Source organism: Gallinula chloropus (genome assembly GCF_964237585.1).
Source record: "Gallinula chloropus genome assembly, chromosome: Z".
Taxonomy (NCBI): domain Eukaryota; kingdom Metazoa; phylum Chordata; class Aves; order Gruiformes; family Rallidae; genus Gallinula; species Gallinula chloropus.
Window position 1 is genome coordinate 60,743,324 of NC_140089.1, and position 20,404 is coordinate 60,763,727.

At 38.4% G+C, this 20,404-nt stretch overlaps 1 protein-coding gene across 1 annotated transcript in view; it reads right to left on the bottom strand.

Moving 5' to 3' along the window:
- Nucleotides 1–3,866: 3,866 nt before the first annotated feature.
- The window catches only part of DOCK8 (dedicator of cytokinesis 8), a gene marked incomplete at both ends in the record, with an annotated part of 90,883 nt that continues 74,345 nt past the window's right edge, over nt 3,867–20,404 (bottom strand). The window contains 15 exons of the mRNA XM_084278292.1: nt 3,867–3,930; nt 4,547–4,714; nt 5,539–5,645; nt 6,645–6,788; nt 7,427–7,663; nt 8,046–8,135; nt 8,664–8,798; nt 9,629–9,760; nt 10,651–10,794; nt 14,652–14,844; nt 15,278–15,378; nt 16,148–16,306; nt 17,349–17,501; nt 19,244–19,378; nt 20,159–20,255. Coding sequence (XP_084134418.1) covers nt 3,867–3,930; nt 4,547–4,714; nt 5,539–5,645; nt 6,645–6,788; nt 7,427–7,663; nt 8,046–8,135; nt 8,664–8,798; nt 9,629–9,760; nt 10,651–10,794; nt 14,652–14,844; nt 15,278–15,378; nt 16,148–16,306; nt 17,349–17,501; nt 19,244–19,378; nt 20,159–20,255 — 2,059 coding nt within the window. The remainder of the gene's footprint in view (nt 3,931–4,546; nt 4,715–5,538; nt 5,646–6,644; nt 6,789–7,426; nt 7,664–8,045; nt 8,136–8,663; nt 8,799–9,628; nt 9,761–10,650; nt 10,795–14,651; nt 14,845–15,277; nt 15,379–16,147; nt 16,307–17,348; nt 17,502–19,243; nt 19,379–20,158; nt 20,256–20,404) is intronic.

Below are 20,404 nucleotides of genomic sequence, written 5' to 3' on the forward strand. Positions count from 1 at the left end.
ATACGGGTTTGTGCCTGCTTCCGTTCCTCACGGTTTTCTAAGTCCAGAAACACTAGTTTACCTGAGGGTTTAAGACAGATTTCTGGCACTTTCAAGTTCTAGATGTATCAGCAATGCTAAGCTTTCTTTTTATCTTTTTTTTTTCTTTTTTTTTTTTTCCCTGCAGAGTTCTCTTTGGGGAATAGGAATTTCTACAGAGGATCTATAGAAATCTGTGAAAAGTGAGAAACATGTGGTACAAAATATTGGATTACCTGTGTTTGTTACACAGCGCAAGACATAGTCCTAACATCCAGCTGAAATACCTTGTGCCTTTGACTATTAGAGTTTAACTTTCTTTTTAATTTGGATTTCACTAGTCCTAGTAGGCATCTAATACATGTTTAGAAGTATTCCATGAACATAGATAGATATGGGAAAGCCTTACTCTTGTAAAAAGAAATAGTTCTAATTACATCCATGGACAAACAAAAATATAAAATCAGTCTTGTAGCATAGGGAAAAAAGTGTGCAATGATTTAGAGCATTTCATTTGCATTTTGATCTCTTTTTATTCTGGTGGATGTGGCATCTGAACAAGTACAGACCCCTTTTTCTTCTCACAATTGTTTCAACTGAGAAGGTATTTAGCTTATAAGTAGTGCATCTGTGTAGCAGTTGGGACTAAATTCAATACTTTGCTCAGCCTACCACAGCATATGCTGTATAAATTCATTAAAGGAAGTTAAAATAAAATTTAAAAAAAGAAGGTATAATTCAACTTTGCGTTTATTTTCCTAAAGGGAAAACTACTTCTTGAAGTACCAGATTGCTTAGAACAGACAAGCAGAACAAAACGATACCGTTTTCAAGGCTTTCTAAACTAAACCTTGAAAAAAACCCTATTGAGGGCCTTTGGGTCTTTAGTTTGTTTGTTTTGATCAGCTAAACATTTAGCTTGATATTTTCAGGGTTTTTTTACTGACCAATATTGTGACTATGTTGTTTGCAAAGAACTTCTTCAAGGTTAGTTTTTAATTCTTGAACACTTGGAAGGCAGCCAGGTTTTGAATAAAAACCCCTTAATTTAAGCCAGCCCCTCACTGGGAACACACGGAGTCACAGGAACATGTTCAATTCGCTATGTCAAACGCTCACTCAATGCCAGATTTTACTGTTACCTTCCCAAACACTAATTGAGGAATTGAGTGTGCATCGCCTTTATTTGCATGATCAGAAATGACTTTTTTCACAGGGGCCCCTTGCCCTTTCAATGCCCTGATTAGGTTGGAGCATTACCCAACCTGAGAAGACTTATTGAGATGTGTTGATTATTTTTTAATTGTGCTGTTTAAGTTGCTTAAAAGATGGTTAAACCATAGTCAGCTGAGTTACCCCTCTGGCAAACCTGTTACTGTCTGCCAGAAGGCAGCAGCACTGTAGTGCAGTAAAGCACAGTAGAAGACTTACCATGTTCTTAATTTCTCATGACAAGCATTGCTTTGAGAGGTTGTAACGCCTTAAAGAATCATTGCAGGCTCTATGTCAGGCTGTCTGCTAAGCTCCGATTCCCCCTTCTGAAATACTGGAGGTGATGATGCTCCAAACAGCCAAAAGGGAAAAGAAAAAAAAAAAAAAACCCGAAATGAAAATGTTTGCTTTCATTTTCTGAACTCCAGATCAGTGGGAAACCTAACAAGGTTCAGCTTCCAGAGAGAGGTCATGTAACCCAGACCCGCCAGCTGTGAGAACACTACTCTTCACTTTTTCTACTGAATGATTCTTCTACAAGGAAAGGTTGTTCATGCTGATATTTTCTTTCCAGCTGAATTCTATTGAGGTATAAGTTGCAACACAAAAGCATTTCTGAACATCCTGTGAAACAGTCACTTTATTGCAAAAAGAATATCATAAGACAGGGAATTTACATTTCACGTGGTTCAATTCTTCAAAGAAATGCACAATCCATGTTTCACTTGTAGAACGGGCAACATAAGCAACAGAAGGCACAACTGGCCAAGTGGTTGAGGAACACTCAGTTTATAACATGTGAGTGGAGAATCCTTCAGTATTCATATTATCCTGGGTATTGCTTCAGTTCAAGGACCACACATGAACACAAAATGTTTTGTTACTTTTACCTAGCACGTTATACACCTGTAGGGATTTTTGTGTTTGCCTGAGGTTTCTGTTATTTAGGCTGTAAAGAATAAGCATCTTGTAAACAATGAGGTTGTATTATGGGTGTGATAGATGACAGTATTCTGACCTTCCTCCCAACAGACTGTTAAAAACGATAGATAAGGGCTAGGTTCTGATTGGCAGAGAACTCATAGTTTCTGAGTTTTGGGAAATTAATCATCTTTTCAATTTAGAACTGTTTCAAAGCAACTTGAATACAGAGAAGCCCATGGGGGCAACATTTGCTTATGTGGTTTGGATGCATTCACTTCAAAATCAGAGTATGTATTCCTGATTATTGCATTTAACAGTACTATGAATGATGAGGGAAATGCTTTCTTACACATCAAGTGCTGTGTAAGTACAGGGTTTGTTTACACCTGTTTCCACATCTTGTTTGACAATCCCTGACAATCTTTTACATAGCACATTCAAAATCTGACGTACTCAGATGTCAACGAAGTGCTGGGAAATTCCTGTAATCAAATGGCCAAGCTATAGATGACCATAAAAATCAAAATGCTTCCACTAAAAGCAGCGGCCATAATCTCCCTTATACTTTTGGAGCAAAGAGGCTTTGTCTTTAGTAACAAATAGCATCAGCTCTGAGAAAGTGCACTGTCATTTTCTAAAATGAAGTACAAAGGAAAACCTCAATTTCACTGTTTCATTTAATTTTAACATTTCATTCTGTGTTGGGGCAAATGGAATTAGTTACTTTAATCAGCATTAAACTATGATTTCCAAAACCTTGTGTTAGGTATTATAAATTATGCGCTTATTTCTCTTACGTTACAGTAAGGCCCGAGTGAACTGCTGCTTAGGAAATCCTCACTGCGTCCTCCTGTAATTCATTTCAGATAAGGTTATCTACATAAAATTACTGTATAATAAAATAATCACTCATACCTTATTTTAAAATATTACTATTAGGTCTGCTAACTGTGACACTAATTACTTACTAAGAAACCCAACTGCATGTCAAGTAGTAGTTCCTATACTTAGAAAAAAAAATAAAATTAGAAGGTCTACAAGAATTACTTACTGCTATTTCTTGCTTTCCAAGCTCTAGTTGAGAAAACCTGCGCAGAACTCTCCCTGCAGTTAAGCACCATGTCAGAAACTGATGACAGAAACTGACTGAGGAAATTATTCTTTACTACAGCTCAGCTCATCAAACACTAAGCTGGGGACTATATCGCTCTTCATTAAGACAACATTTAAGTACCTGATTAGCTTGCAGAATGTGCTCCATTGCGAAGAGTATGTGAATATATGCTGTCTTGGAAAAAGACCATAAACAGACATAATTTGTCAATGTACCTTAGACACATTCTTTGGTTTCATATAAGACCTCAAACCAATTGCGCACATGTCTGTACCTGTTAGCTAGTGGTGACTGACCCTATAGCATTAACTACAGTAATGGTTCACCTCTACACATTATGTGATTATTTACAACGTATGCAAAAGTAACTAAAAATAATAAAAAAGCACATCCCCTTCCTTCCCAATCCCTCACAAGATGTGGTTGATTAGGAGTCATCCCCTGGTTTTCATTTAGTGATGTTGTGCAAATGTTTTTCCACATGCTGTCCAGGAAGCTCACATGTTGTCTTCTGAGAGATTCCTGATTACATAGATGTTGAATACCCCATCACTTCTGGCTTGCAGCATGAAGCTTTCCTTGACAAAGCAGCTAGTCCTTAGGTGCTTTGTGAAGAAGTCTGGGCATCATATTTCCTAAAGCTGTGGTTACGAAAAGATTCCCTGCAATGAAATAGATCCATAAATAAAGCTGGCAAATGAAAAGGAATCCAAGAAATACCTGCCTTGTGAAAAGAAGCAGCCAACAAATCATCAGCTGAAACATTTTATGTGTTTGCAGGTCAGAGCTATATTCCCTCTTCTGCTCCCACCACACACTGGACACAGTGGCTTTGTGAAGAAGTGTAAATTAATAAGTTAAGACTCTTCTGTCTCAGTCATGGGACTAAACCAGATTGTGTTATATGGTAGGGAAAGGATCACTCTTACTTCATGCTGGCTAATACGACATTGCTAATACTCAAAAGAAACACATACCTAGCTTCAAATGTTGAAGAAATGGCAAGATGTTTCCAGTATCTTTCCATTAGGGCAATCGGGAAGTCTTCTCTAAGATGCATTAAAATGACAGCCCCCCTACCCCAGGAGTGAGCAGCTTGAGAGACACAGTTAATAATACCTTCAGCTCCAGTGGAAGTCAGAAGACTTCTTTAACCAAGTATGAAATTGGCAGTGTGTAGTATGGCATGGTTTTATCTGCCAGTAAAACTGCCTTTCTTCCTTCCAAAAATAGCATATTTTTGTACAGCTACAACAGCTAACCATGCCCCAACTGTACCTTGTACCATTGACTTTCACCACAGGTTTGTATAGCTCTGGGATCTTCCTCTCAATCATGGGCCGAAGGTTTTCCTTCAGCTTCCCGTAGTTCTTTCTGAGCTCTTGCTGATATTCCCGTTGGTCAGCAGTAATAAGGCGCTTGTTTTTCTCCACTGCTTCGCCACACCTAAGCAAAAGGATAGAAGAAAGGGCATGAGATGTATCACTTACTTCTGGTAAACTCACTAATCTTGTCTTGGGTAATCTGAATCAGCTCCTCTGGACTTGTCAAGTCCAAAATAATAATGAACTAATAAGAAACCTCTTTTCCAAGCACACAAATTGAGATGATTAGTTCTTAAGACATTAGAAATGCACTGAGGAGCTAATAAAAAATAAATGTAGTGACTGCAGAACAGTGAGCTATCTGCCTTCTTACTGTGAACAATGAAGTGACACTAGTGGAGAGTAGAGACTATGTCTTTTGCATTAGGCTCAATTTTATTTCACTCAAGCTTATCCTTCAGCAATTATGCCTTATTTGGACTAAGGAGATTAATATCTTGCTATGTGAGAATCCTTGTTAAGATTTACAAGCATATCTAAAGCAAAGGCCGTATATATCTACCAGTGTTTCTACTTGATTGACAGGGTCAAATATTTTCTTATGAACAGCTTTCTACTAAAATGACCATTTTATTAAAAAGAAAATCAAGGCATTAGTCTGAAATGTTTCATTTCTGTAGAATGTTTAAAGGGAAAACAAATGCAAGATCTGAATTTCTACATAATTAGTTTGAAGTGCTAAAATTTGCTCTTATTTGGTATGCAAAGCCTACCATAGCACTGCCCATGAAGCACATCTAACAAGTCTGGACCAAGTGTCTAAAGCTTGAGATGGCTGGATTCTTGATGCTACCTGGCATAATTAATTACAGAGTCATATTATTGCCTTATTGCTATTGTTTCCTTTACTGATGCAATTCAGACTTGCAGTTTTATTTTACTGACCTCATTATAAACTCTTTGAAGCACAATCTCAGCTTGTTATGATGCCGATAAAGTTTGGGATCTGCTGGAATTTCAGCCAGGAACACTTGCGCTACCTCTAGCGGTCCCTTAGAGAAATAACACAGGAAAATGTCAAAAAACACTTGCTTAACCTGAAAACAGACCACACGTTTGGTTAAACTGTTTGTTATTTCATGAATGGAATTATGAAAGAAAACTAAGCAAGCACTGACACAGGATGGATTTTTCCTCCCCTCCCCGCGATTTCTCCTTTGGCAAGCAGAATTTTTGCCCATTACATTTTATGATGTCTTCCTTTTATTTCTTCCTCGCCCCTCACAAAAAGAACAGTCAACTTCTAAAGAGCAGAGAAAAGCTGGGCTAACTCTACTCTCAAACCTGATTACATGAGAGAAACACAGCTCCTATGTGTGGCATTTGCAAGACTCAAATGGAGTCAAGTAAGACCAGCGCAGAAAAGGATCACGCTTTTCAAAGCTTGTAACAGTGTGTTACCTTGGACAAGAGGCTTTGGTTCATGAAGAAACTGGAGAAATTCAAAGTATTTAGGCTTTCAGCAAAGAAATGAAACTCTGGGTAATTGGGGTTAATGCCAAGTTTTCTCAGTTATGCATTCATTCTTTTATAATTTTTTTTTTAATTGGCTCTTTTTTTAGCAGGTGTATTTATTGCATCTCAGCTTTCTTTTGGGACACTCAGATCTCGACTTCATGTATTTTCTGTGAAATTATGATTTTTTTTTTGTGGTCCCACAGCAGAATTGCTATTAATATTCCCACTCCTCAAGAATCAACTTGAAGTCAACATGTCTGAGAAGAAATGGAAAATCCCTGAATACATTCACAAGGCTTCTGTGAATTTCTGTACTACAACCAAGAGAGCACTTCCACGAACACTTTCACCAAAAGCACAGATAACGAACAGTATACAATGACTAAATATTAAGGGATGCAGTTTAAATGCACATTGTGACTAAATGTGTATGATTAGGTGTACTTCTCCCAGTGAAAGAGATGGAAGAAAGCATGTGAGAAATGAGAAAAGTATGCAGAAACGCTTAATTTGGGTTAAGCTGGATCTCTTACCTGATTTACAGTGGTTCCAACTGAGCCTTGCAAAACCATCTGGAGCATTTTGGCATCTGGTGGTTCTTGATTGGTAGCTGCAGTTAGTTCTTGTGTTTTCTTTTGCATATCTTCAATAGCAACTTCAATTGGGGTTAAAATAAACTAATGGAAATGGAAGAAAAGATACTTTGTTTAGCCGAATCATGCATGAAGTTGACCTGCTCTAAAACTGGCAATAGTTCTATCATTCACTCATGCCAAAATCAGTAGTTGTGAAACACAGGAAAACTGGTTGATTCCAAGTGGCATCTTGGTAGATGCTGTATCACATCCAAAGCTTTTTGACATCTTACAATTTGCAAGAATAGGATGTAGATCTGACTCCCTATTTGCATGTTAGTAGCATAATAATTATATTTTTCTAAGTTACCAACTTCATGTCTGAAATAGTTTTGCATTTCTTACTTTTATAAAGCTCCCCTGTCTCAAATAACTAAATTGAGCTCAGAGCTGGTTTAGACTGTTATAAATACAGGCATAAACAGAGCTCCACACATGCTCCTACACAGCATTACAACCACAAAATCAAAAGAAAAAATACATACTTGCTATCCTCTCTTCTCCATAGTAAATACCCAACTTGCATTTGTCTGCCTGTTCTATGTAATTCCTATTTATGAGTAATGTGTCTAAGAAATTCAGTGGTTTTTTTTCCTGCCAAACATAGCGTTTGAAATCCTTCCCACCCAGAGACTCTTTCCACCCCTGAGAAATTAGATATGTCCTTAAAGCCCAATTACCTCTTCTTTTTGGATGACATTGATTCTTGTCTTGATGTAGGGGAAAGCATGCATTGTGGTTAGGATGGTGTTTCTCTTGTACTGCTCGCTAAGTTCTCCTCTGGGGCGCCCATCCTTAGTGAAAGGTGTAGTGTACATGAACCGACAGAGGTTGAAGTTCTTCTCAAAATAGGTTACCCTGTCTTTCATCTCGTACTCATCAAAATATGGCTCCACAAAAGTAATTTGGATGTATGCCTGAGAAAAGAGGGGGGAATCATTATGATACTTTATAAACCAAGAAGCATAGAAGGTCATAGTTCACACTGGCTAGGCATGGTCTGGAAGAACACAGAGCTGCCAGTCCTTCAGGGCTCCTTCTCCAGAGCTGACAAAACTTGCCTCTGGGAGGGTGCACAATTTAACCCTGGGACCAGAGATCAGAACTTCTAATTGCCATACTCTGGCAAGCTACCAGACTAAGCCTTTCACAAAAGCTTTAAGGACATCCTTGGAGACAGAAATACAGCAAGTTGTGGGGTTTTTTTGGGCCTTAATGTTTGAGTATAGAAGTTTCAATGGGATCTCTTCCTTTCTCCTCTGTTGCAAATCATTCAACAGTGAGTAGTACCTTCCCTACCTTATTGGGATCCAGCTTTCTTTTGTCCACAGGAGCAGAGTCCTTTATCACTTCTACAGCATCCTCCCCAAAACACTGTCCATAAAATCCCTGAAAGGAAACAGAATTACCCTGGAGTGCTTTTAGTCCTTAATACAGTGCTAATGATCTCTATGCCTCTAGGAGACAGGAGTAACCATGACAATTTCTGGGTTCTGTACAGTCACTATACTGCTTTGTGAACTGCAACTGGACAGGTTAAGGCATCTTTTGACAAAGATCAGGGTGAGATGCTCACAAAAACCCCAGAACAAAAGGTAAAGTGATCAGAAGGGAACATTGCAGTTCCATGAAAAAGCTGAGAAGATACCAAAGCAAATAACTGGCATGCTGAAATAAAATAATTCAATGTATTACAGGCCTGCCATAAGGGACATGGCCTCATGAGAATGGATCACTTTCATCATTATACTGTAAAAAAGGGCTACAATGGAAAAGATATATACAAAGGAAATAATCTGTACAAATCAGTTTGTTACTGATTTTTAGATAGCAAGAATACTGTTAGAAGTGTGTGGCTTCCTTACAGAGTATAACATAACATTGGAGATCATATTAACAAAATTATTTTTTCCCTACCTCTAATCTGTGAGAAATCTCTGGAAGTTTGGTAATTGCAGGCTCCTTATAAACAAATTCCTGTTCATCCAAGTCCCCAAATTTTGATCCATAGAAACCAACACGGAAGTAAGTTCCAAACATTCGCTTTTGACCCTAATTGATAAAAGGAAAGAGGAAATTTTCGATTACTTTTTTTCATGTCAACATTACAGTATTTGCATGCCTTTTTTTTCTCCCAAGTGATGTATAGGAAAACCCACCAATCCTACATTTTCCCATATTTCAGAGCCAGTTCTATGTATCATCACTGCTGATGGATTAGAAACATGAAGGAAAGTGTACAAACATGAAAGGAAAGCGTACAAATTAAGGGGACATCTGAATGAAATCTAACTTAAAATTTTGGGTAGTCATGAAATGACATTTGCAAAACAAAATAACATTATTATTTTTTATTCCATTAGTTATGTATTAACAAAATTAAAATTTTGCAATGAAAATTTATACTAATTTGAATCTGATTTATACTATTTTTATACTATATCTAATTTATACTATTTTGAATCCTCAGCAATAGGATTCTTCTGAAGAAAGAGAAGAAAAGGGTCAATATGAGTGCTGAGAATTTAGCTAGGCTTTTGTATTTCTTCTGCTTTGTAACTGAAAACAGTAACTAACTGACAATAAAGTTGCTTTTGTTAGACGTGGTCAGGTGGAATCCTGCATGTTCATACTCTGTTTGGCCTGTTCAGCCATTCTTCTGTAACTCTAAACCAGTTTTACATTAATCTCGTCTTTTTCCTACAGAGAAGACAGAGCCTCTTTTCATTGTAGTCTGTATAGGTAGGCCAAAGCAGATGGAAGCTTTTATTAGAAAGAAGAAATGCATCTATTTCACATGAACAGTTTTATTATCACCAGTCATAAACAAACAGTGCAACCCAGCAATATGTTTTGCTAGCAGTGCCTTGCCACAGGAGTACCTTATTAATAATGCTGTCAAAGGCCTTCTGTAGCTTGCTGTGTGTCAAGGTAAGCTTCCTGAAGTCTCGATGTGCTTCCAGTATGGGGATGACAATTTTGTACACCTCGTTCACAGTTTCATACAATCCTCCCTTGGGAGGGAAAATAAAAATAAATAAATAAATAAATAAATAAAGAGAAATGAGTCTTCATGCACTCTGAAAACAGATCTCCACTAATGGCCTGGATGAAAAGGGGATTTATGGTACTCATCTTCCAGTTCTCTATGTTATTTGTTTTAGCTTTCTAAAAACTAGTAATAGTAAATAGGTAGTCTGTAGCTGCAAACAACAAACTGGTTCTAATTTGGATTTCTGATCTGTTGGGCTCTTCAGCCCAAATTCCTGTGTAAAGCACAGGAATTCTACTTAGGGGCTAGAAGAATTAGAAATGAGAGTGAGCAGAAGGAAATTGATTTGTTTTGCATTTATGGTTCAGGACAACAAGAAAGAAACCCGAACAATATTTTCACAGATGCAAAATCATATATCCTCTTTAGCACTATAACAATATGATGAGCTACTTGAATATCAACATCATGCCTCTAACACGGTAAATGTATATTATGAGGCTGGTGGTTGTATACTGTGTAAAAGCACAGGAGTAACTCTCAGATGCTTTCTAAAACACATAGTTTAAGCAAGATCTTTTTCTTAAATGCACTATCCCACGAAGAAAGCAACTAAAAGGCTCAGTTCATGCCTTAGACCATCTCTGCTGATGCTGCCTGTGATCTGCACAGTACAGATGGATATGTGGCTGTGCTAGACTACCTGAAAAGCCTATTTTAGCCAAGCTGGCTGTGGCAGAGCTGGGTCAACCGTAAGATGTATCTCTGCCTCTTGTTTTTTGCAGTGGGGCAGATCTGTGGAGCCTGGTTTATCAGTAAGAAGACTTTGTTTCCTTATGTGCAGGAAAATAAGCTATGAATCTGGCCCAGATATCCCCACTCCATCTCCCAGAGATTTTGTCCCTCACTCACCGTACTCAAGAGCTCTGCTGCTTGTTCCAACAGCCCTACCAGGCCACTTTCTGAAAAATACCTTCCAGAACATATACCATCTTCATCTGGAGACAAAACGTCATCTGAAACAGCAGATTCCTCCAGCACATTGGATGAAATGTTCTAAAATACATCAGAGGATAAAATCAGAAACCTAGATCAATAGTCTATGATAAAGATTGAGGCAGAAACAGTTTCAAATTATTTACATGACAGCAAGAGGAATGAGATTATACAATTGCAGTCAGGGGATATGCAGTTAAATTCCATTTAGAAGCACATGTAACATCATAAATCTCTGCAGATGGTGGATCAGGAGTTTTGCTACAAGAATCCTAACCTTTGTTTCTCGCCTTATGTTTAGAAGGCAGACTCCTGCAGACAACCTGCACCCCACCTCTGGTGGCTGGATTTCCATGGAGCTGCAACAAGCTCAATCTCTGATGCCACAGATGCCACATGGGTTGCCATGTGCCCTTCCTGCTGCTGGCACCTGGGGTGGGAAATTCCAAATCTGCATCCCAGATGTTCTGCCACCCGATTGAAGTTGAACTTTCAAGTAGTTCATTTTGCTTTTGCAAGAAGAAGAGAAGTAGGACATAGACAATACTGCTGTAAAGACTGCAATAAGTGAATGCTGCTTCTGACTGCAGCCTCTGGCATATTACACGTTGATACTGCAGAATTTACTTTGTTTCTTGTTAAAGGTACTGATCTTACTATGTGTTTAAATAAAAGTACACACTGTCAGTCACTCACTGAGATTCTAGACCATGAAATATCATATCTACAGTTCTTTAGGTTCCCTTTGAATAAATGACACTGGGTAGAGTCAATACTAAAAAAATTATAATGCACAGAAATTCACATAAATGAACATTAAAATATGTGTACATTCAGTATGGAACTAGCATATCTAACTTTCAACAGCAGCAGAAATTCTAAGCTTCGATTTGCTAGTAATTAAAAGGAGTTAAATTAGTGTCATAGTGTCTCAGGTCAGCAGAGACTGGCAATGACAACCTGTCTGAGTGCAGGACAGATACCAGCTGGCTAGCTAGCTGAGTCCTTAAAGACATCTTTATAAAATGGCAGAGACACTGAGGGCTGTTACTATTGACCATATTTCAGATAAAGAATTGGCATCACAAATCACTAGCAACACGGGGGCTTTCCTAGGTTTTGTGAGTGTATTCGTTTCTCCATAGGAGAAATTCATTCCAACCATGCTGTCATCACAGTGCCTAGTCTGCACATCACATAAGCTCTACTATAAGGGTAAGCACAAAGCTCAGGACAGCATTCCCAGGAGTTAAGAATATGTCTGAATTTCAGAGTCAAAACCTGCAGCATGTTTTAGCACACTGCTACCACTTTTTACCTACTAGTCTCTGTTGCAGTTAAAGCCAGCAGGCAGTTAAAACAATGACACAGCCTTTCACTCACTCCCACTGCAGTGGGATGGGGAAGAGGATCAAAAAGACAAAAAACCCATAAAAACATGTGGGTTGAGACAAAGACAGTTTAATAAGACAGAAAGTAAAGAATAATAATAATGACAATGATGATGATGACAATGATGATAAAAGAATATATGAAACAAGCGATGCACAACACAGTTGATCACTACCTGAAACTAATACTCAGCTGGTTTTTGAGCAGCACAGCCTCCTGGCCCACCTCTCCAATTATATATATATTGAGTATGACATCCCATGGTACAAAATATCCTTAGTCCAGTTTGGGTCTGCTGTCCTGGTGGTGTCCCCTCCCAGTTTCCCGGGGGCCCTTTGTCTTCTTGTCAGGGCAGGTCAATTTGAGAAGCTGGAAAGTTTGCTAAGCAGCTGTTGACCACTTGGCAACAACTAAAAACATCAGTATGTTATCAGCACTGATCTCATCGCAACTCCCAAACCAAGCAGCACACCAGCTGCTAGAAAGAAATTAACTCTATCCCTGCTGAGACCAGGAGAGTCTTATTGAAGCATGACTTCAACCAGACTTAGCCTCCCTGGCACATATCTAGGGCAATTTTTACAATCCATGGATTCAGCTCCATTTCTGGCTTCCCTTTCTGTAACAGCAGCAATTAAGGACTGTTTTTACAGAATGGCACGTGGCCTTTGGTGCCTTTTTCTATTTTGTAGCAAAGGGAAAAGAGGCCAGAGGAGTGATTTATTTATGAAAATAACTAAGAAAGCCACAGACACCAATTATCTCTTCTTTGCCTTTAAATCTGGATAACTATGTCAGGCATCTGTTTCTATATTTTACAGCCCCCAGACTCTAGCAGTAGAGGACCTTCATGACAAGCCTTGTGCTTTCATGGTCTTTGCAAAGTGGACATGCCTCACTCACCTTTTGCCTGGATTTACCTTTCATATTGAAGAATTTTATATGTCCCCTGTATAACAAAGGCAATACACATGTTACCATGTGTATCATCAGCAATTATCACTGAACACCTGCCTGCCCATGGGAATTGGTGAATGAATTCCTTGTCTTGCTTTGCTCATGTGCTCAGCTTTTGCTTTACCTTTAAACTGTCTTCATCTCAATTTAGGAGATTTCAGTCTTCTGATTCTCTCCCCATTTCTGCTGGGGGTTGGGGTGAGCGATGGAGTGGCTGCAGGATGCTTGAGGTGGTTAAACCACAGCAGTTTACTATTCTGAAGGGACCTCCCCCACTCTCCAGGTGGTATGGTTATATCAAGATGAATGCACCCACTATTAGTGTTAGCCATTTCAAAATCATTTGGACCATAACAAGTGCTCCTCAACAGTTAAAAAAAGCTAAGCAAGACAGAGTTACCATAAGTTTTAGAAAACTGGGTAAGTTCCAGAGGAGGAAATATGCTTTGGAGACCACATGTTTTTAAAAGTAAACAAGATGAGTAGATAGCGGTATGTTTATGAGTCTGCATCCAGGACAAAGTGGTGGGAAATACTGATACAAAATTTTACTAAAGAAAAAATTAAAGGTATTGTAAATAATCTGATTTGACACCAGACTACAGAAACCTAATACTTTTAAGGAGATTACAATGTAAAGGCAATAATGCCCAAACAGTAGATGTCTATACAACATCTGATTGATTCTGCAAAATATTTCCAATAATTAGAGAATAAAGGAGGAATCATCAACATATGGGAATATTTTAAGGGTTCAGCCATTTCTATTTTTGATAATGTGTGAAGAAAAAAGGCTCAGTAAAATAATTGATTTTGCATGTGAAATCACTTCAGGTAAAGATACCGAAAACTGTGCAATCTTTTAAGTATAAAATAAGTATAAAATACCTACACTTCAAAATACCTAACTCTAACAGAGAGTTACGCTTTCATCTATGTGATGTAGAAAAGAATGGCTGAAAAAGGGTGGAAAACAAAATGAAAGAAAACACTGGAAAAGATCAATATATTACTGAATAGAAAGCTCAATAATGCCAAAAGAAATGGTGGTGTCTTTGGAGACATAGATTGACAGACACTTCCTAGGCTTAAAGAATTTATGGACATTTTAACTTGACTCTGATGTGACTGCATATAGACTATGGTGATTATTTTATTTGTAAATCAAAAGGGTGTTGGTTACTAATTGGAAAAGAGGCAAAGAACTGGAGAACATGATAAAAGAACTGAATACTTCCAATTACCTAGATTATAAGAAGTTTGGAAGATGTGTCTGTTATGATTGGTAAGTACCAGCCTGAGGAAAATGCATGTGATAATAGAGGGGTTCTACTTCACAAACAAGAGATTACGGCATCCATCTGCTGGAAATAGAAGCTAGAGACAGCCAGATACTAAAGTAGTAGTTCTCATCTGTAAGCCTAAGTCACCAGAACAAATCTACCAAGAGTGGTGATAGATACTCTGACATTGTAACATTTCCTTCTCATGCATGCACTTCTACTCTGCTACCAGCAGAACAGGCCATCCCAGCTTTGTGCTGTCAGAGCTTAGGATCCTTTTCTTACCTGAAAGCTGACACTGCCCACTGGGAGGTAGTTTCGATCTTCAAGCATGCTGAGGTACTCTGCCACCAATGCTGCAGCATGGACCAGGCACATGGCTGCTTCTGTGTAGCACTTCCTCTTAGTGTGCTTCTCTGCCATGTTCTGCAGCCAAGTCAGCCTCAAGTCTGGCGATGTCTGGTATCCTTTGGCAATTCTAGCAACACAGAGCAGAAAGGGGGTGTGAATAGAAAGAACATTCATAATTCTCCAACTGGGTTGTATGGAAAAAGACACATCTGCCTTTATTCTGTATGATTTGCACGGGGCAGAAGAAATGATTAGGCAGGGGTAAGCAGGACACACAGAGGCTGTGAGTAGAGTAAAACTGCTGAACCGAAGGCTCTTCAGTGTTCATCAGTCCCCGACTCTCATCCTTGCCCAAGTCTATGCCTGCTTCCCAGTTGCTCCACTGCAATATATTCACTCCAGCAGCCTGGGTGCTCTGTGACAGTTCAACTGAGCTAAAGTGGGAATGTATGCGACCAGGACAGCTAGAGGGTTTGTCTGCAGCTTGTTCCTAAATCACACAGTTCTCGTACTCTCTTAACTACAGAGTTTTCTTAAGTAATAATTCTAAACAGATTCACCTGTACATGAGATCCATAAGCATCTCTGGATCTTCCTGAAATTCCCTCATTTTCACTGTATCTGACAGGATGCTATTCAGATTACACAGCAGCTCCTCTACCTGCAGTGATACAAAGATCAACACGCATTTCTCAGGTGTTTACTTTTTCCTTCTAGAAAAATAACAACATTTGCACCAGATGATAGTACTTTCTTGTAGTTGCTCTTACCAAAGGGACTAAATACAAGTTATTTTTTCCTAACTGTATTCAATGCAGTAAAGACTGCTGACATAGTAAATCTTAAACACATATTTTAATTAATCAAAATTAGCTGGAACACTTTGATCTGTCTATTTCTGAATGAAAAAATATCCAAACCTATGTGTTAATAGAGTTCAGTTTTAGTTGACCTGTGATCTGATAACAAAGCTGATGTTTCTGTAAGTGTTCAGCACAAGCTGAGTTAGTGCAAGATTTTTAGCAAAGCAACTGACAATTGTCTCAAGTGTTTTTCATTATTGCTGCTGCTGCCTTGTGAAATAACAAAGGGAGAGAAGTTTCCATGATGCTACTTGTCTGAAAACATCGTGAATCAAATTCCGTCTTACAGAGTACAGCTCCTGCTGGGTTCTAGAAGAAAGTTGTTGTACACAAAGCTAAGAAATAATTCTCCTGTAATGTGACTTCAATGGAACTTCTTAAGTTTATTCTATAGAATTATGCTCTCCACTTCTTCCCCACTTATTGTTGTGTTAGAAATAAACTCATACAATAACCCCCACATCTTTATTTTCACTGCTTTGGAATATCAAGAGCTTAGATTTCCTCCAAGTACACTCCCGTGAGAATGGTCCTGATAAAAGCCACAGATATCATAAAAGATTTGACCTGAATGGGAAATGGAGTCGCCTGCATATCCGCATCTTCCTCAGCATAGGCTAGGATGGTTCGTAAAGACCGACGAAGGAATTCCTCATTAAACTCGGGTGATTTTCCAACCAGAGAGGCTAGTGACATGGTCACCTGCATTTTCACTCTTGCAAAATTCTTTCAGAAGGAAAAAAGCAAAAGATGAAAGAGTGATGGCTGCAATGCATCATACATAGCAGTTCACATACCTCTGTCTACTGTATAAACCAAGCCCACTTGTCTGTAACACTGAGTGCGTTAAACTCACCACTCACAGGAGTAGCCTCTGGTGCATCAAAGCCAGACCTGTTTTACCTGGCTCAGACAAAGTTCACTAATTCTGACAGGTCTGTATTTTGGGGCAAGAATGTCCCTTGGAATACATAAGCTTGCTTGAGGCAAGGGGGGACTTCATTATCCCTCTGCAGAGGTCAGTAAGCGTGTAGCTCAGCCCACCCACAAAGGAGGAGAGGAAGAAATAGGACTGGGAAAACATTCTTGAAACAAATCTGGGGGGGCAAAGGACCTGTGAGGGCTGCACCTGATGATGCACTACACCTTGCTGAGATTTTGCTCTTGCAAAGCCAATAGCTTTTACATATTCAAGGCTTTTAAAGTAACAACCAGAGAAGAAAATGCCGTGCAAGATCAGATGCTATCCAAAATGCTAATGCGTGTCCTTTTGTGCTAGAACACTATGCATCTACATGCATAAGATATGTATTTTGTTCTATATGTATGGTAAGAATCAGAGCTTAGTCCTGAGAATAAGGGTCTAGTGAAAACTTCCCATTAATACAAGCATACAGTAGTTCTACTGAGGTTGTAATTGTGCTAGAATGTAACTAGTCTAAGTAGTTCTAGCAAAGGAATGAAAAGAAAAAATCAACAAAATTAAGAATACTGTTTTTGCATGGTATAGTCCTTGCTATAATGCTGTTCCATTTGAAGATACATTTACAGATTTTGCAGAAAAAGTTATGTTTTCCTAAACAAAATGATGCACAAGTATTAAAAGTACTTTCCTTCTACATTTCTAGCACTTCTGCCTCAAGTGTCTGAAACAGCATTAATATATTTATCTGCAGATGTGTTTCTTTTGTTATCACAACTTCATTTTCAGATTCAACTGATTGCAAAACAGGTGGCACGAAACAGACTGTTGTTCTCAAAATCTTACACTGGTAGAGCTGAAGCTGTATCTCATGAGGAGATAAAGAGTGGCACAAGCCTGGGTCCTTGTAATATCTATGCTGCTGCTGCAGTGATGTAGAACTCTTTGACACAGGTCAGCACACTGTTCAACCTCCTCTTCAAACAGGAAATCTCCAAACTAAGGGAGATGAGAAGAAAACATTCATTACTTGCATTTCTGTCATTAAACCATGATTAGTTTAGTGCACAAAAATCACAAGATTCAGACAAAGACTAAAGTTTGCAAAAATACATTTTATACTTCTTTATTTTTGGACTTCTGATTCCTATAGGTTCCATTTTCAAGCTTTTCTGTAGAGACAAAAGGGTTGAAAACAGTCTTTTTCTTTTGAAAGAGAAGCAGAAAGAGAGAGAATAAAACATTTCTCAGAGTCCCATGTCTCCAGGAATTTTTGAAAACATAAAATATTGCAACATATAGAGCATAGAGAGCTGCCATTTTTCAAATATATAATGGTTGATAAAACATGCAAATACTTCCTTAAGCATAAACAGGAATTACTAGCTTTTTGCATCAGTGCCCTATGCTTCCCCAGCCCTCCAGTGTTTTCTTCCTCCCATGGTGTCCCACAAGACTTCCATTGCCCAGCTTTCATGCCATACCCTCCTTTACAGTGTCTCCATAATGCACCTAGCAGACAACAGACGCAGAGGGCAAGATGTCTGTCCTAAGAAATTTTCACCACAGACAGCAGAGATGCACCAGTACCATCTGTACGCACACTGGACTGATAAAGGTGTGGGAAAGAACATGGGATATTATTTCTCATTTTCAGACCCATTCACCAACCTTTCTTCACTCCATTATGATGGTGTGTTATGTCTAATTTATATCACAAGCCATTGGCACAGGGTTCTGTAATTTTTGTTTGCAAAATAACATCTATATACCTAGAGTGTAATACAAACAAATGGAATGATTGCTTCATAAAATACAGAACTGAGACAACTTAACTAGAAGATCTATTTCAATGAGAATAAAAATTGCTTCAAAAAATTCATTATTGTAATTGAAAGTTATCTTTCAAAGGTAAAGTACAATGCAAATGTAATTATGAATTTCATAACTACTCAGGTATCTACCTTGTAATTTGCCTTTGTCAGCCTATTTGCCTTTAGCAGTGGACAGGCATTAACTGGACAGGAGCATACAGTATGTTATTTGCATTTTAGAAAAGATTTTTGGGAAAAAGCCCCAAATTTAATGGATTTTTTCCTTTGTGGAACTGCTTTTCTTTGTAGGAGAATGAATCTTAAACATTTTAGAGTGTCCTCATGAAGCACCTAACCCATTATGACCCATATTATAAAACTTTGGGTTGAATTCTGTCCAGACATTTTGAAATCTTTATTTATTTACTGGTGAATCAGAAAGGAAAGAGAGATTAGGATTTGGCTTAATTTTCAGCCAGAATGAAGACGAAATCTTTTAATGTCTTAGATTTTACCTAAAAGTAGAAACCTAGAATCATCCCCCTGATCTCTGCTGTCTAATTAGTTTGACACTAGTCCTGATGATAATTTAAATCTGTGCAATCCCTGGCATTAATATTTCTAATTAAAACCAAAATATGTTTGAAATATTTTTTTTACCTTTTTATTAGTAAGATTTTTATCTTTAAGAATAGACTGCTAAAACTACAAGATTATTCAGATTCAGTTATTCCATCTTGTGTGATTAATGAAATAACCTTAGCTGTAGAAGTCCTTAGCATCCCTATAGATAGGCATTTGGATTTATATATGTGAAACATATTAACGAATGCCAAAGGAAAAGTGAATGCACACAGCTCTGCTCTAAAAATGCTGCACTAATAGCTTTATTGGAAGCTTGAAAACAGAAGTATGTCAAGAGCATACCTTAGCAATGAGTGCTCTAAGTGTGGCAAAGCAATGAGTCAGGTAAGTAGTGCTCTGATCACAGCCAAGAGAATTTACCAGGACCTTCAAAACTCCTCCCAAAAGATTATCTCTGCACTCTGCCGCAAAGCTTGCCTACACATGGATGAGAAAAACAGTAACTGCATGAGGTAATTCAGCAATGAACTGGCATGTAAGAACTGGAGTTCTGCTCTTCTGTCCATGAGACACATCCAGGAGTTTGGAGATTGCAGTTTTTAAATTTGTTAACATCTGCTTCAGGGGAATGTCAAAATATTTTTGTAGTGATCAGCAAGACAGAGAGGAAAATGTCCCAGATATTTCTCAATATCTGCAAACTCTCCAATGCATTTCTAAGCTCAGCCAGCTTCTGCAGTGACTCTTGAAGCTCTGTCCACCATTTGTCCAGTCTTTCATGTATCTTGGATTGGGAAGTGATCCTATGATGAGCAAGTGTCATCTTTCCCATTGCTTTCCCATTTCCTCATGCTCGAATTTACTGGTCAGATAGGCTAAACAGTCATAAACAGGCATACTGCTATTCTCTGATCAAACCCACAAACTCCAAACTCCAGGATCATGGTAAGTCAGTAGAAATGGGTTTCAACATCTACTGATGAAAAGGTGTTAGATTTCCCTTTCATTCACAGCAGTGCAATGCCCTACATTAGGAGGGGTTTGTGGCAACAATGTAAGTAAGGCAGGCAGCAATTTCATCTTTGGATTAGTTCTTCTAATTGCTTTTTTTTCCCCTTCAAGATTATACAGGTTTACAGATGATCTTTAATTAAAACATTTTGCACTGCCTAAGAAACAAAATGAAAAATTAATCTTGCTGCTACTGGCTTCTGAGGGAGGAGGGATTGGTACCAAGCCAGCTCTGCTGTTTCCCACCTGGATGATGTTCTCTTGCATATCAAGAATGATCAGGTTAGCTTCAGTTGCCAGGTTTCCACTGATCAGAGCTTCATGATCTAGCTCAGCTTTTGTCCTGCAAAAAGAAGTTCCAAGTAAAGCACACAGAAAGTACCCCAAGACTCAGAATGCCTGCTGTTTAAAGAAAGCCAAAATACAAATGATACCATTCTGAACAACCCTGTAAGAGCAAACAATGAAAATAGTGTTCAGAGATGCTTCTTA